The sequence below is a fragment of the Lissotriton helveticus genome, chromosome 6 (genome assembly GCF_964261635.1).
Source record: "Lissotriton helveticus chromosome 6, aLisHel1.1, whole genome shotgun sequence".
Taxonomy (NCBI): Eukaryota; Metazoa; Chordata; class Amphibia; order Caudata; family Salamandridae; genus Lissotriton; species Lissotriton helveticus.
The window spans coordinates 737304214-737321001 of NC_136067.1; the positions used below are offsets into that span (position 1 = coordinate 737304214).

The window sequence follows — 16788 nt, forward strand, 5'->3', positions numbered from 1 at the left end:
AAGCAGTTTCTTATGCATCTCAGTCAAGAATGTTAAAGCAGGTAGTACGAGACCACACATTCAGTCAGAAGGTCAAATCTGAAGAGGATAGTGTATAAAAACATCAAATATGAGATTACAGGCTCCTTTCACCATTCGAGGCAAAAGAATAGGTCAGTCCTATCTAAAATTTAAAATGTATGCTTTTACCCATTTACTTTTAAAGATCTCTAAGGGCGAGTCGATGAGCATTGCAAAAAGAAGCAAAAAACAATTTGTTAGGCAAAGAAGAATTCCAAGTCGACGGCATGAATGTAGCCGCATTAGCAAAAAGGCGGTTCAAGATAAGGAAAATTAGGCGTTGCGATAAAGAGAGAATCCAAAGTGCAATGAGTGATGTCCCATAAAAAAAGTTTGCGAAGTGGGCGTCCTGCATACTGAGGAAAAAAAAAATAATGGTGTTGCCCCTCCTTTGGGGTTTCTTCTTTTATAGTCCCTATGACAGCTTAACGATGTGGTATCACTCCACTAGTTAGTCATTCATATGATTAATTTACGTATGTAGTCACAAAATTCATCTTTCTCAGGTATTTCATGGGAAAACTTTGCTTTCCGGGCCTCACAGATTTGTCAAAGGTAAGAAAATATACAATGTAACAGACCATTGCATCAGATGAGAGGTGACGTTCCCACCAAGCCATTTCACCATGAACTTCGAAAGAATGTCCTTTGATTGTATACAGAAACATACACAGAACGAATAAAGGAAAAATTGGAAAAATATCAGTGATTTAGGGGCTTATGCATCAACAAATGCATTTGCGATTCTCAAATAGCGATTTTTAGAGAATCGCTATTTGAGAATCGCAAAACGATATGTAAATAAAAATTAGCAATTTTTGTGCGTTTCCCTCTCATTCCGTAATTGCGACTCGCAAATTGCGAGTCGAAAGAATAGGAATTGCGCACGCAATTTCAAGGGTGCAAGGGTTCCAAAAGGACACCATGTCGCACCCTTGAAATGTGCATGTGTGCACATGTGGCGCACATACATGCCCTAAGGGGCATGTATGAGCTCACAGGTTACCAAGGAGACGATAAAGAATACAAACTCTGGGGAACATGCTGAAGAGCATGAATAATCTAAAAGTCAACGGCTATTGACGCGCTCTATAAATGTGGTGCACACAGATCTTCTTTCTAAAAATAGTAAAGTCACAGATGCATTAAGGAAAAGGAATCCAAGATGGAGGCAAAGTGCTTCAAGTAAAGCACCCTGGAGTGCCACTTCACCACATTGGAATACTCTAGTCCAGGAATTACTGACTTCAAGACTGCACCCTGCGCAAGCTGATTAGTTTGTAATCGCACATTTATGCCCCATGAAAGTGCAGCACTTTTAACATCATGTAGATGGTGCTAGTGGCATGGTGTCTACCCTACCGAATAACTCGCTGGAAGGGCATGTAAATGGCACTGCAAATCCTCACTATGCCTTCCTCACGCCCTCACAGGACGGTGCACTAATTGGGCATGAGGTTCCCATTAAAATGATCCCACCTCCTCCAGGGTAAAGAACAGGGCACTCCCAGGCTGCTGCTGCACATAGTTATTCATTGTGAAACATGAGTAATAAAACCACTCAAGTTTATCATAATAAGTCGCCCGAATTGTATATGCACGCCTTAAATTACAGCAAAAGGCAAGAGACGTTTGCCCAAGACAACCCTGCCCTGCCTTCCTGTCTGTGATTTGACTGGTTCTGTCCTGTCTGTTTGTTCTATCTTCTGGTTTGATGCCCTGCCCTAGGAGCTGCTAGGACTTGCTCAGACCTGAATTGTCAAACTCACTGGGGTTTAATTTGCTTGTTTATAATGCTGAATAATGTATTTAAAGTGCTGTATTTGCTTGACCATATTTTTTGTACTCCGCTTTCCTCGGAGTTTTCTTCCCTGCAAAGTTTACCAGTATTTCGGGTACAGTATTATAATCTAGGTAATCTAGCTGAATCCTATTATAAAAGTACATTTGTAAAGTGGGTAGCATATCTTGATGACCTTCATGGATGAGAGGCGTTTTCCTCGTGATTGCTTTGGAGTGCTTTACCTTATTGTGGGATTGGTCTTTAATCGCTAGAAGATTTTGAAATGAAATAAAAATGAGGAATTTATATATGTAGATAGTCTTTTCAAAACGTTTGAATATGAATTTGTATGTAAACATTTAAGTCTATATATAGAACTGAACACAGTTACAAAGCCAGGTATAAACCTTTAAGCATGAAACACTGCTTTGCAGTGAAAGACGTTTGAGCAAAATAATTTGTGCGCTAAGGGCAGTGTCTGTTTATTTTCTTCCGTCGCCTCCTGGTAAATATTTATATATAACCTTTAAACGGATTTAGTCTGTTTCTTACTATTTCAATCGTTTAATTCAGTCTGTATCAATATACCTGTTATTGAGTTTTGACCTTTAATCCTGATGCTTGGAACGCATCTTGATTTAATAAAACCTGAACGATCATGATCGTGTAGGAAAGTGCAGAATCTGTCGGAGCGTGTTTCATTAGTTCATCGTGTTTGAGATCAGTATGGGAGTAGCAACCAATGGGGTCTGCCAAACCCTTCTTGACCGGGCGTGCGACTGAGTTTTGTAAGGGCTCTATCCTTTGTTTCAACTACTCGGTGCACTATTCAGGGTGTGATCGGTGTCTCAGGCCGATAGGAAGAAGGATGTCTGTGACTCTAGTGAGAAACACTTAAGTAGCAGACGTTGGTGGGTGGTGGCATGGAGACGACACTGTGCCCGTGTAAGGAAGGAGCTGCTGTGCTGTGGCACACACAAACCTGTTAGGTTTGTGTGTACCATGTATAGGGCCATTTAGGAGTCTGACGGTGACGAGATGACAGAGTTACTGAAAAGCAAGGAGTGATTATTGAGGGCTTCTTTTAAGAGGCAGGTGGTGCACCTTGGACCAGCACAACTAAAGGATTAAAAGGTTGCGAGTGATGGAAAGTGGAAAACACCTGTGAAAGTGAAAACGTTATAGAAAAGTAGGTCACTATATTTGAGTGAGGCAGCGTGGTAAAAAAAAATATATAATGCTGTCACTTGATTGCACATTGGGAAACTACTTCTCCGGCCTGGAGAAGAACCCTAAATGAGGAAGCAAATAGAACTGTTCTTCTGGCCAGGGATGTTGTGCTCTCGTTTCATTCTCCCATCCTATGGTATTGCTCCAGGCTAGCTATTGCTATCCTGAAAATGCTTCAGAAAATTAAACAAGCATTGGCATAGCCAATAGGTCCCACCTTTAGGACCTTATAAGTGTTTAGCCATACAACAGTTGATGTTGTTGCAGGAAAGATATTGTGCTGCATAACTAAATACTTATAAGGCCCCAAAGGCGAGAACTATTGGCTATGCCAATGCTTGTTTTTTTTGTCATCGAGGCCACAGACGTTGCCTGTCAGCAGTGGAAAGCCATCTCTGCCTGCTTGGCGCCGAAAGCAGCAATGGCGCAGCAGAGAGTTTATTTTCATGGTATTTAGAAAAGCATCTGGAGATGGGGTTTCAAATCACCTGGCTGCAAAGAAAATGAACAGTGTGTTATAACCTCGGCAAATGAATGGAATCATTTATTAGGAAGTGAGAAGCCTGGTTACTCACTTGTTCACTTTGGAAAGTATTTTCAACAAACCCAGTTTTGAGATGCAGTGGAACTTATAGCTCATTGTTGATTGTAGAATAATGGAAGCCAAAGGGATCAGTCATGGTCGCAGTGAAGGCGCCTAGTTGAGTTTGGAAGGGAAGGAGGCGCTTTCTCCCCATAGGACTGCATGCAGTACCCTGAGCGCAGAAAGTGGTGCCTATTTTGGTAACTCTCTGGAGGTGTTTTGCAAGTTTCTACTCGTCAAGGTGTGGGGGAGTGGATCGCTGGAGGGCCGCGGAGCCCGAGAATGGGCGCCGTAAGTCATAGCCCCGCTGGGGAGTCCGAAAAGCCGCCCCCCACGGGGGACAATGGAGTGTGCCGGTTGCCCAGCTCCAGCGCAAAGCCTCCCTTCAACATCCTCATCGCCACCCTGCTCTTCTGCGGGGAGTTTGTTGCCTCTTGTGTGCTACAGCCGCTCCGAGGACTCCTTCTGGATGGGGCTGACTCTGCTCTTCATGCTGGTGTCGTCGGTAATGGTCCAGCTGGCGCTCACCTTTATTCACCGGGACCTGGGGCGGGACTGGCCGCTGGTGCTGCTGCTGTCATGCACCTCCCGCAATTGGGGCCGCTCATCATGTAAGGTGAGAGAAGCTTGCACTCACTGAGGCCCCCTCCGGACGCAGGTGCCAATAGCTCATGCAGATCTGAGTTTCTTTGCATTCTGGTAGCTGTAGTTTTGCTTTTTTATTTTTAATGCAACGCTGCAAGAACGATTTATCGGAGGATACATACTCAAGATTGCATAATTTGGCATGTATACAAACCAGACGACGTGGAGTCATTTATTCATAATTTATATTTAACTATATTCTGGCAGAACTGCATATTCATGGTGGCCGTTACAACAAGTAGTTCAGTAATAGTTTCAAATACTGCTCCAGAACAGCGCAGAATACTTTTACAGCAGGTATTACTATATTATGGCAGTACTGGCTATTCATGGTGGCCGTTACAACAAGAAAGTTCAGTAGTAGTTTCAAATACTGCTCCAGAACAGCGCTGAATACTTTAATAAAAGTAAAACATTTTTTTTTAAATATCGGCAGATGTGAAAGCTTTTTCCTTGCGGGGCGAGCAGTGCCAGGAGCGATAATTGCTAACACATGCCGACAAAGCTCCCTCCCGCTAGGGAATCGGCAAATGTGCATGCGTTGCCATTGAAAGCAATGCAACGCGCGCACGTTTTTAGGGCTAAAAGCGAACCGATCCCAAAAGGTCTTTTTCCTATTCAGCGTATGTGCGCTGTGTAGGCGAGACCTAAAAACGACATATAGGACAAATATGAGGACATGGTAAATGGAGCAATGCTAAACTAAAGCTTGGATGAATTTAACCAAGCACATGGACATTGACCTATCCTATAACAGCACACAAAATGCATGATGTTTTTAAGGAAATTTAAGGTATCTGTTCAGAATCATTTGGGGAAAATTAAGTCTTTATTGTGTGGGCATTAAAGTAGGAAGATCAACATAGAACAAGAGGGTTGCTATCGTACATGCTTTTGACAAGGTTCCCCCAGTTGCTTGTTGTTGGAGCTTACTACGTTTAAAACAAGCATTTGCAATGCAATAGGTCTCACTCTTATGTGAGTTATGCCATTGGCATTGTAAACGACAATGCCTTTTATTTGTTTTAAAAACAAAAACATAAATAAAAGGCATTGTCATTTACCAGGTGAGGAGCGGAGGTGCGCTGACCTAGGCATAGAGGAGACCACATCGAACGACACATTGGACCTAAGGGGTTTCCGGCCCTCTTCATCCTATGGGGCCATTCTGACCTCATTTAGGGATTTATAATTTAACCATTTCACAGTGGAGTGTGATCCTCATCACCCCACTGATTGGAAATCCTCTCACCATAGTGTGGTAAGAGTGAAGCTCGTTCTTCTTCTTTTTTGTTGTAACGGTCCTGATAAATGCCGCGGACCAGACTAGACCTACAGGCAGAAACATGTTGACCTCATTGACAGCGGTGGGGGGGGGGACAATATTATCCCCATTACACTGATCACCTTATTTTAAACTAACATATAGATGCCATCACTATTAAATTTAAGCTGACACCTTTAATGGCCTCTTAACTCACTATTTTCTCCCATGGGCCCCCCACTTAGTTTAGAAGTGCATTCCTGTCATCAGGTGTATGCCCGCCCTCTATCAAACCAAGTTTTTAGAGGGCGAAGACTGATCTATGATGAAGCATGACTCCAGGTGGTGTGTTAGACCAGTCCTTCACTTTTTGTAAGATGCCTGCACTCACAAACGAATACTGCACTAGCACTAGCGACACCACACTGGGAGTGGCAACATTGTGGTCCATTGTTATTTACAATGCCAATAGCTCAAACTCTCGTTAATGCGAGTTGTACACAAGCATGGCAAATGCTTGAGTATAACTGATGACTGGGAGGAGCGGCCTCAGGGGCTGGGCTGTGAAGCAGTCTGATTTGTGACTGCGCTTGTGCAAATATTAACCAAGTATTACAGCCTTTCTCTATCCCAGTCCCCAGGGCACGATGTATTAAATCATACAGGTGTTTAGATGATTTCTCCTAAAATGCGCAGCTCTTGCCTCTTGAAATACAACCTGTTATGTCCATAAACCGCTCCAATTTGTATACGCTAATATCTATCTTCCTTACTTTTGTTTCATGCTCTATTTCAATGCACTTTTTTGTTTGCTGTATGTTTGTATAGCGCACACCGCATTGCTTCTAGGGACATGTGAAATCCATAATTTGTTATAGAGGAACAACCATCTCAGAGCACATCTTAAATGTTTTTTTGCTTCCATAGTTGGGGGCAGCCCCAAAAATCCTTTTTGTCAAGAGATCTTCTTGTATTACATGCTGAATTAATTTAAATTTCAAAGGACACATCACAAGCTTGCTTCACATTGAGGAAGAGGGCAGGAGACCCCTTAGGTCCAAAGTGTCACTCGATGTGGTCTCCTCTATGCCTAGGTCAGCGCACCTCCGCTCCTCGCCTGGTAAATGACAATGCCTTTTATTTATGTTTTTGTTTTTAAAACAAATAAAAGGCATTGTCATTTACAATGCCAATGGCATAACTCACATAAGAGTGAGACCTATTGCATTTCAAATGCTTGTTTAAACGTAGTAAGCTCCAACAACAAGCAACTGGGGGAACCTTGTCAAAAGCATGTACGATAGCAACCCTCTTGTTCTATGTTGATCTTCCTACTTTAATGCCCGAGCAATAAAGACTTAATTTTCCCCAAATGATTCTGAACAGATACCTTAAATTTCCTTAAAAACATCACGCATTTTGTGTGTTGTTATAGGATAGGTCAATGTCCATGTGCTTGGTTAAATTCATCCAAGCTTTAGTTTAGCATTGCTCCATATACCATGTCCTCATATTTGTCCTTTATGTCGTTTTTAGGTCTCGCCTACACAGCGCACCTACGCTGCATAGGAAAAAGACCTTTTGGGATCGGTTCGCTTTTAGCCCTAAAAACGTGCACCCGTTGCATTGCTTTCAATGGCAACGCATGCACGTTTGCCGCTTAGTAGCGTGTTACTTGTGCTATGTGAAGTTCACATAGCACAAGTAACACGCTACTAAGCTGCCGAGCGCACCAATGTTGAATACCACAAACTATGGTCGCAAACATCTTTGTAGTAGAATTAGAGTAGGAATATACATCTATGAGTGTGTCTTATCAATTTGTTTTTGCCATCAGCACTAAGCATGCTGGGATTCGTAGACCTGTAATTATAATAGAGTAACTGTAAATGCAAATGCCAGCATTTTTAATTCTTTCACTGAAAAGTCAGCACTGACTTTTTACTGCCATCCAATTGACACCAGTCCATTGCATGGCTACCAAGTGGCCCGAAATATTTGAGGCACCTGCATTCCAGTATATTTGTTTTTATTTTAAAATAAGATCGTTTGAAAAATCCCATCATGCACATTATTGTTGATTTTTAAAAAAACTGGACTAGCTAAAGGTGCTTGTTCATTTACTGATCCCATAGCCGCACTCATGCTTTAGCTGTAAACATCGTAAGCTAAAGCGTGGGTGCCGCAATGGCTTAAAACATAGAGAAAGATATTTTTCTTTCTTTCTTTAGTTTTTAAGCAACCGCAGCGCCCGCGCTTTAGCTTCCGATGTTAACAGCAAAGCTTGAGTGCGGCTACGGGACCAGTAAAGAAACAACAAGCGTGGCGTTGTGTGATAAAACGTATGCGCGTGGCCCATGAACTGTGCGCCAGGTTAAACCAGTGGCGTGCCCGCACTAAAAATAAATAATACAATCAATAAAGTTAACATTTGTTAAGAACCAGCCACGGCTCTTCGGCGAGCAGCAGGCCATCCCCATGACGGAGGGAAATATATCCCAGGGCATGTGGGGAAGAGGTCCCGACTAACCTCACAACAACTTGTCTCTATTACGGACCCGACGACCGAGACGATGACAGCAGAACCCGACCCAACAGCAAAACGCATGACAAAAGACGGCGTGTTCAAAGGTTGAACAGCACAACGGTTGAACAACCTAACAAGACTGCGAGCCGGGTCAAGTATGGTGGAGAAGAGTACGTACGGACCAGTTAAAGGAGACTGTATCACGCCGCACGTGAAAGATCCTGTCTGGGTGGGTGGGCCAAAAGTGGACAGGGCGGTAACAAAGAGGGACTAAGAAGCCTCCTTTACAATGAGAAGCCTGCGCTTACAATGCACTATGATGCAAGCCAATAGGAATCAAGGGCGGGGCTTCAAGTCCCCTTCTCAAATTGTATTGATCACACTTTTAAAACTGTATAAGCCTAAGGTTAACATATGTGCAAGGTATATTGGTAGACAGAGCCCATCTTTCCTGATTAGCTGATACAGTGAAGGCCCCAACACATCAATGGAAGGGAGCCTGAAGTAATAAGACTGAGGAAAGAGTAAACAGCAATTGTGGGTAATTTAATAAAAACATTGGGGCGATGAGCACGTCATTGGTGGTGAATCCTAGAACAATTGAGGTGCCGTGTTTTGGGCAGTTCTAATTTAAATTTTACTGTTAGTTCATATTAGATTTTTTCAACCCAACTGTTTCTGGTGCATTTCAGTACATACAACTTTACATTGATGCATATGCTTTGCCTTCAACACTTGGCTCATCAAGCTAACTGAAATGCCAACCATCCAAACTAAAATACCTAGGTATTGAATTCATGAATTTGATTAAGGAAAACGCATATTAAAAGTACCCTACTGTCAAAGATAACTTAAAAAAAAAAAAAAGTAGTAGACTTGTGGGCACTCATTGTGGAGGGTATCAAGATGGTTAAAATGATGATTGCTCCTCAAATTAATTTCATTCTGAGTATGTTCTCTGTGAAGCTCACCGACTGTTTCCACAAATCCATTAACGTTTTAGTTTCTGAATTTATATGGAAAGGCAAACATGCTAGAATATCTTTATGGAAACTACGGGATTCATACATATAAAGGAGGTTTCGTTTTGCCAAACTTTACCTACCTCAAAATTACTTAAATCTGTGGAAAATAAGCCCCATCCTACTTCTATAATAATATAAACCGAACAGCCCAAACAAAGAAATTATTCAAAATAAATGGGTGGAATCTTGCTCTTTTCATTCTATCAATTCTTCCCTGGGCTTCTACTTGGGATTAAATCTGGTACTTTCTAATTCACTCAAAAATTCAACCCATACTTTGCCAATGTAAATACTGGACCGTCAATAGATCTTTTTGGTCTCCTGCAGAGTTATACAGACTTGGACTAAAAGACTCCTATCCCTGCTGGCACTGCGATGAATCCCCATGTAATTTAGACTGTTGGACTTGGCCCTTTTTGGCTAAAGTTCCTTAAACGTTTTGCCTTCCTCCTAGACCTTTTTCTGACATTATGTTGCCAATTTAGATGCTTTGGGCACTTTGCCACTGCTGACCAGTGTCAAAGTGCAAGTGCTCCCTGTATAAAGTGTTATGGTAATTGGTTTTCCTTAATTGGTATGTTTGCCTCACTAGTAATGTGCTCTATATGTGCCAGGGCTGGTAATGCAAATGCTACTGGTGGGCCTGCAGTACTAACTGTGCCACCCACACTAGTAGCCCTAACAAGAGATCTCAGGCCTGACACTGCAGTGCCTGCGCACAGTTTATTAACTGCCTTGTTGTCCTGGCAAGTGTACCCACTTGCCAGACCTTGCCGTCCCTTTTCATGCACATCAGACATCCTTATAGTAGTATATGTGTGTTTAGTAACCACGCTTTTAGAAGTGGCTGCTTTCTTGTCTTAAACCATCCTCTGTACCTCTGCCTGGTTGTGTATTTCCTGTCTGGGTTTGGATGTGACAGGGTCTGGGAAGTGGCCTGACCCCAGGGAGGAGTAGGTGAGACTGCAACAGGCTGGCCTACATTTGATGTGGATGTGAAGAGGGCTGTGTTGCTGCCCCGGAGGATGGCTCCACCTCCTGCTGAGCGTCCGGGCCCCTGACCCTTAATATCAAAGGAAGAGGGTGTGCACTGGCAGGAAGACACCCAGGTCTGGATTGGACCGGGGTCAGAGCCCCCTGAACACAGACATTTAGGGGTATAAATGTAAGAGGTGAAACCCCTGAACTCAAGACTGAAATCCATACTGAAAAAAAAGAGACTACTTTGTGATCAAGAGGAACCTCTGCCAAAGAAGAACAGCTGAAGAGACTGAAGAGAAGGACTGCCCTTGCTGTGTTCTGTGTTTTGGGGCAGTCCTGCAGTTTGCTGATTTGACTGAGGAGAGGACGAGGGACTTTGCTGTGTGCTGTGTCCCCCTGCTTGAGAGGAATGTGCTGTGTGCGGTTTCCTGAAGTAACTTGTCTCCAAGGGCCCGACCAGAGCTGGTCCCCTGTTGTGGAAACTCAGGAACATAAACGTTTCCAAGTGTGTCTCAGCTGCGCTTTGTGCGTGTGCCTTTTGCACGCCTGAGACTGCTGTGTGGGCCGTAGTGCTGTTTATGAGGTGCCCCGGGAGCCTATTGCCCGCAGCGTGAAACAGCATCCATGCTGCTGCATTGCTTTTTGTGGCCCGAGCTATCATCGTAACTGAGGCTGTGAGTAAAGATCGCAGCTGCCGGCCCGAGCCGCAACGTGCTAAATTCTTACTTCAAACTAAGGACCGTGTCTCAGCCACGCTGTGCGCGTGTGCTTTTTGCACGTTTGAGACTGCTGTGTGGTCAGTGGTGCTGCTTACGAAGTATCCCGTGACCATATTGCCCCACAGCGTGAAACGTTGTCCACGCTGCTGCATTACTGTTTGGGGCCCGAGCCTTCATCATAACTGAGGCTGCGAGTAAAGATCGTCGCCTCCGGCCTGAGCTGCAACGTGCTAAAGGATTTCTTGATGCTTAGGAAGCAAAAGGTGAAAGGGATCGTGATCGTTGTTCGTCGAAAGGATTCTGACCAAGATAGTCAACGAAGGAGAAGGCAGCACCGTAATCCGTCCGGCTACAGCGTCGCCTAGCAACAGAGCTGCAACGTGATCGGGATCGCCCAGCAGGACGTCCGGCGAGCAGAAAGAGAGCTAGGCAGCGCCCCCCCCCCCACCCCCTCAGGTAAGGCTTTGACTCCAGTCGGAAGCCGCAAGCGTGTGCGGCCTGGGGAGGCGTGTAGGAGGAGTACAGGGGTGCTCCAATCTCTCTCCCGCTGCACCGCGTTAGACACGCCGAGTCCCCAAGTGGTCCGTACCTGCCCAGCAGTACTGGGGCCGCCCCTTTAAGCTTACAACCTTTGTCTCTGCTGTTGGGGCCTAGTGGTGCCCGAGTTGACCGCGCAGATTGGCTTACCACGTTATTTTTGCATTATGAACCCCCTGATTCTTGCATTATGAACCCCCTGATTCTTGCATTATGAACCCCCTGATTCTTGCATTATGAACCCCCTGATTCTTGCATTACGAACCCCCTGATTCTTGCATTAAGGACTGTCTTATTACTACATTACGAACTGCATAGCAATGCATTAGGACTGCATTAGAGATCGTGGATTGCTCATTAATACCGCAAGAACCTACAAGTGATTGCTTGCCTAATAACCGGCAAAGCAAAATATTACGAATACGCATATGTTGGATTTCTATCGTTTGGTGTCATCGTATTCCTTTTTATAAAGATACCGTTCGTTTTATGAAACCAGTGTGGTGTCCATTTGTGGTGTTATTACTGTGTTACTGGAAGTGTGGTTGCAAATACTTTACACATTGCCTTGGAGATACGACTGGCTGCTCATGCCAAGCTACCGGGGGGTACGCAGGGGTTACCTGAGAGTGTGTCCCTCCTTACCCTGATTATAAGCAAGGGTCCCTATTTGGACTAAGGTACCTACCTCCGCCAACTAGTGACCCCCCGTTCTAACATAGACCATCTACTCTTCTTCTGCGAACATATTAAGCCTGACTGGAAGAAACTTGAAGAGAATATAAATTACATTTATACCTCTTGCTTTGAACCATATAATAATCTCCCTAGTGTAGTATCCTGCTGGTCACTGTTCTAGTTGTTCTGTCACCAGCCACTCCCTGTGGGATGGCTCACCCCCCACCCCTCACCCATCCAGCACAGGCGTCACAGGACATATGACCCTGATAGTAGAACAGGGCTCTGTGTGCCCAGCCCCTTTTATTAAGTAACCAACTGTGTCTGTGTGGTCACTCGATATGCATGGGCCCCACGACATTACACCTAGGTCCACTGACAATTACACTTAATCGAAATCTTGACATTTGGGACCTTTGTCCCCTAGATCCGTTACTCACTATCTGCATTAAAACCATCCTTACAAATTGGAAAAAACACAACATCTCATATCATTCCTGATGGGCCTGCATATGCTTAACCAAAAGTGCGGACAGCCTTATACACAACAGTAAATTCAGTACCAAATCGTCCTGTCTATTTTGGTCAAAATTAGAGCTTTACCTAAATAAAAATCAACCCTCCGTAAAAATTATCCCACACCAGTAACAGGCCCTGCTTCTTTTTGAGTGTGCTTTATTCCTTCCTTGTTTCCTCCCCTTCATCCTGTTTTCTTTCTCGGTTTTTGCTTTCTTTTCTCGTTCTATTCTTTTGTATTATCTGTATAAACTCACCTTCATTATTGTCACAGGTGCTACTCTAATTGCCTTACTACATTGTGTGATACTTTTTTCTCAGAACCTCTGTATTATAAATTGTGACTACTTCTGTTTTGATAGGTATTGACATCTATTGACGTGTATTGCCAGGAATTGAAATATATTGATTTTCTGTTGTCTCTCCAATAAAAAAAAACTTTAGAATTTAAAAATCAGCTTTACATTGATGGAAAGTCCTCAGTTAATTGCAATTGTATGTTTAATATGTTTGAGCCCTTGCCAGTTAAATTCGGCTATTCATTAATTTCTCCTTGCAGTTCTTATGCACCTTGAAATCTTAAAACGCTTTCTTTGCTTTAACATCTTCAAAAGCCTCAGCGTGTGCAATCCACAGGAAACAATCTCACTTCTCTGTGTGGTCTGAGATACGATTTATACTGCTGCTTTCTTCTTCTTAATTAAACAAGTATGTTGAAGAATATTTGTGTAACGTGTTTTCATGTGAGTAGCAATGCAGTTGCATACATGTCATTTGCCCTGCTGGATAGATGAACATTTCTAACTGTTTTTGCCATTAAATGTATCCATATCGGCTACTCTCCTCAGCGAGACAGTCTTCGTGATTATTTTTTTTCTTCTTTTTAAGATTGTGGCTGGGCTCAAATACTTTATCACAGTTAAGATGGCCCGGACTACTTGCAAAAACGCCTATGTAGTGGTTGAAAATTGTGCGCTTCACAATGCACCCGAGATGTTAAAGGTACTGTGCATGCTTCTATTTCGATACCTTGGTTATGCATTAAAGAAACCCGCTGTTCTCAGAAGCTAAGAATGACCTTCTGATGAAACAGTAGCCTATTTTTTTAAAGCCTTAATTGTTATTCTCTGCCATCTTGCCTGCTGTCATTTACAACTTGCATTAGATCTTTATGATCAGTAAAATGATTACTATTTAGAATCGTGTAATTTCTGGTTATGCCTATTAATCAGACAAATGCAAAGGTGGAAGGTGATCCTTTTATAAATAAGTCGAGCGCTCAGTGTCAAGTATTTTTTTGTACTGAAATACAGCCTTTTGAAGCCATTATTTTATATATGTGCTGGATACATAGGAATGTGGTCTGAAGTTTCTCACAAACAAAATTCGGCTATTTTCCGCTTATATGTTACACAAATATATTATTGGAATACAATGATCAAATTTCAGCTCTATATCCCATAATGCACTTTAATGAACAATTCTTGTATTAAATGGAATATTTAAATTAGCACGTATTGGAAGGCACCTGAAACGAATCTAGTTGTGTGTGTGTGGCTGTAGGCTATCCATGAAGTCATGTGACCTTGATAAAGCCCATGTATTTACCAGAAACAGTTGCATGTGAGTGGTTTCCACTGGCTCATTTAAATCTACTTCTGAGCATTTTGCTCCTTTTTAGGTCTCGCCTGAGCCAGCGCGCTTGCACTGCTCTGCGACGCTTCTAGTAAGAACTTCCATCTCACACATCTTTTCCTCATGTTTTTATTTTTTGGCCACGCATTTGATTGGCCATTTGCATAAGTCTTCCACAAAAGAAAGCACGCAAATGACCAAAGGCTCAGCTATGTCCCGCCTTATCTTTAAATGTTCCCTCCCATAGCCTATGTGTCTTGGGGGCGAGCAGCGGCGCCATCTGTTTCCAATTATCGTGCCCGCGTCTCGCGGTTGTGTTAATTGGAAACAGATGAAGGTTGCTCTGTCCCTGGTGCACTTTTCCTCCAAACGCAGCGCTTTCACTTTCACTCGGGACACACCGAGGACGGGCTACAGACGAGACACACAAAAATAATGAACAGGAACCCAAAAAATCAAAGTCTGGGGCCGGGAAACTGCAGAATTTTTGATAATGGTTAAGGAGCTCACCTTAAGCATGGTCTGTGCGCGAGGGTGTGTTACAGAACACCCTATGGCGACTCGTTATATGGAAGGGGCAGGTGTGCTCACCTTGAACACGTATGGACTCCGCGCGCTGTGTTTGGACACTTCATGTATAATTATGAATACACACTACACAGTAAAACGAGGCACACCAGGGGTTTATTGAAACCTGCGTACAAAATGAAGGCCAAATGTTGGAGGGCTGGAGGGGACGACTCAGCCATTCATCCTTCAGAACTGGATGGCATGCATTCGACAGCCTATCGCCTGGGGAGGGACAGGCCTCTTTCGTGGAGACGGCAAAATGCGTGTGTTTTTACACTTAGAATGAACACCGCTTATTGCCAGATGTAGATAATTAAGTGGCATTTACTGGGGGTGGAGGGCAAGCAACAAACATCACTGGGGTGCAATTACTGCCCAGTAATGGCCCGCCAGCCGTCACCTCTGTGTGTTCCTTGGACGGCCCGCGCTGCTTTTATTGCCCATTTTCTCTTAATAGCACCTCTTCCCGGGACCCACCTACAACCTCCTCCGTCCTCAGCCTGGAGCGGGCTCCGGGGCAGCCCTGGCGAGTGCTCTGTTAGGCTCGCCTCCGGTACCTTCTGGACGCTCTTGATACCGAGTACCAGCAGCCTGCTACCAGCAGTGAACTAAGTAAAACAACATGCAATATACATGTATGTACAGGTGCTCAACGCCCATTGGGCTCAAAGGGCTTCAGCCCCCCCCCCATCGTGTCAGCCCGGACTGAGACGGCTTCCGAGGCACACACACACTGCACCCGAGTACTTCACAGGTCTTTAAAAGACCATTTACTTGCTAACGAGGCTTTGCTGTGTTTTCGCTACATCTTAGAGCCCCTGCATCTCCACTCTGCATATTGCTGGGAGTCATCCCCCCCGCCCCCCCAAAACTTTTGGTAGACCCCCTCCCCGAAATTTGGATCTAGTTGAGCCTCGGTGTATGTATGCACATGTGCGTGCCGTGTGAATGCCATGGGGTGGCGCGATCATACGACAATCCGCCACATTGGTGGTGGGGTCTGTGAAAAGCGCCAGAACCCCGAGAATGCATTACTGGGCCATAATACGCAAGCGTATGTAATGTTCATTTCACAGCTGGGTCAGTGAAAGCCCTCCACCCTAGATACTGTCAACAGAGCCTCTAGGATAAGCTTCCCTATCCCCCTCCAGTATGGATGCGCCCCCTGCCTGAATCTTTAAGCAGTAACGAATAGTGAAGATTGTTGCAAATATTCGGTGGCTTCGCCCAAGGGAGGGGTGAAGGGGTAGTTACCGCCATAAGGGTGCCACGATGCACGTAGAAGGCAGAGTTAACAGTGTTTTGGGGAGAGGGAGGGGAGTATCCTTCAGCGTCGTTTCACTATTGCGCTTTATATATTTTCATGCAGCACAGTGCGGGCTTCTAAGCGCTGTGGACTGTAGCGGCCATTACATGTGCGCCTGGCGATGGGCCAGGAGGTGCAGCTCTCTGTGCTTCCAGCACACACATGGCAGGGATGGGGTATGGCGCTATCCAGTGGAGTCAACAGACAACTGTACCCCCACAGGGTTCCCCTTGACGTATGTGTGTCCCCCAGCAGGGGCTCAGGAGGCAGAAAAATAACATTTCAGAAGGCACATAATGTTCGTCCTTCTCACCCCTCAAGACCCTCAGCCTCCCGGTTCAATCATTAGTCCTATTAAAAGGGGGCACCCCAGGAGGGACTGGCTGCCCCTCTCCCCTTGTGAAGACCAATACACCTAACAAGAGGTTCAGGAAAAAGGTCACACAAATTATGCAACTTCATCACATCCAAATAAATAAGGAAATAAACAGAAAAAGAAAAGGAAAAAGAAGCCTATAAATTCATTAATTCAGAAAAAAATGTAAATATCAAAAAGCATTTAAATTTTATTACATATATTAGAATTTAAAAAGAACAGTTACGCTCAAGACAAAATGTTGGTATACAGAAAACAAACATATCACAAACCAAACACGCGGCTTAACAAAAAAACATTACGTGTATGAAGGAACAACACAAACAAAAATAATGTGTCCTTAAAGAATTATG

The 16788-nt window shown here is 44.1% G+C and overlaps 1 protein-coding gene across 1 annotated transcript in view; it reads left to right on the top strand.

Annotated features, from left to right (window-relative positions):
- The window catches only part of LOC144762931 (cystatin-2-like), a 63770-nt gene that overhangs the window by 29590 nt on the left and 17392 nt on the right, over positions 1-16788 (top strand). Inside the window, exon 2 of the mRNA XM_078648233.1 lies at positions 13437-13550. Within this exon, the coding sequence (XP_078504359.1) occupies positions 13437-13550 (114 nt within the window). The remainder of the gene's footprint in view (positions 1-13436; positions 13551-16788) is intronic.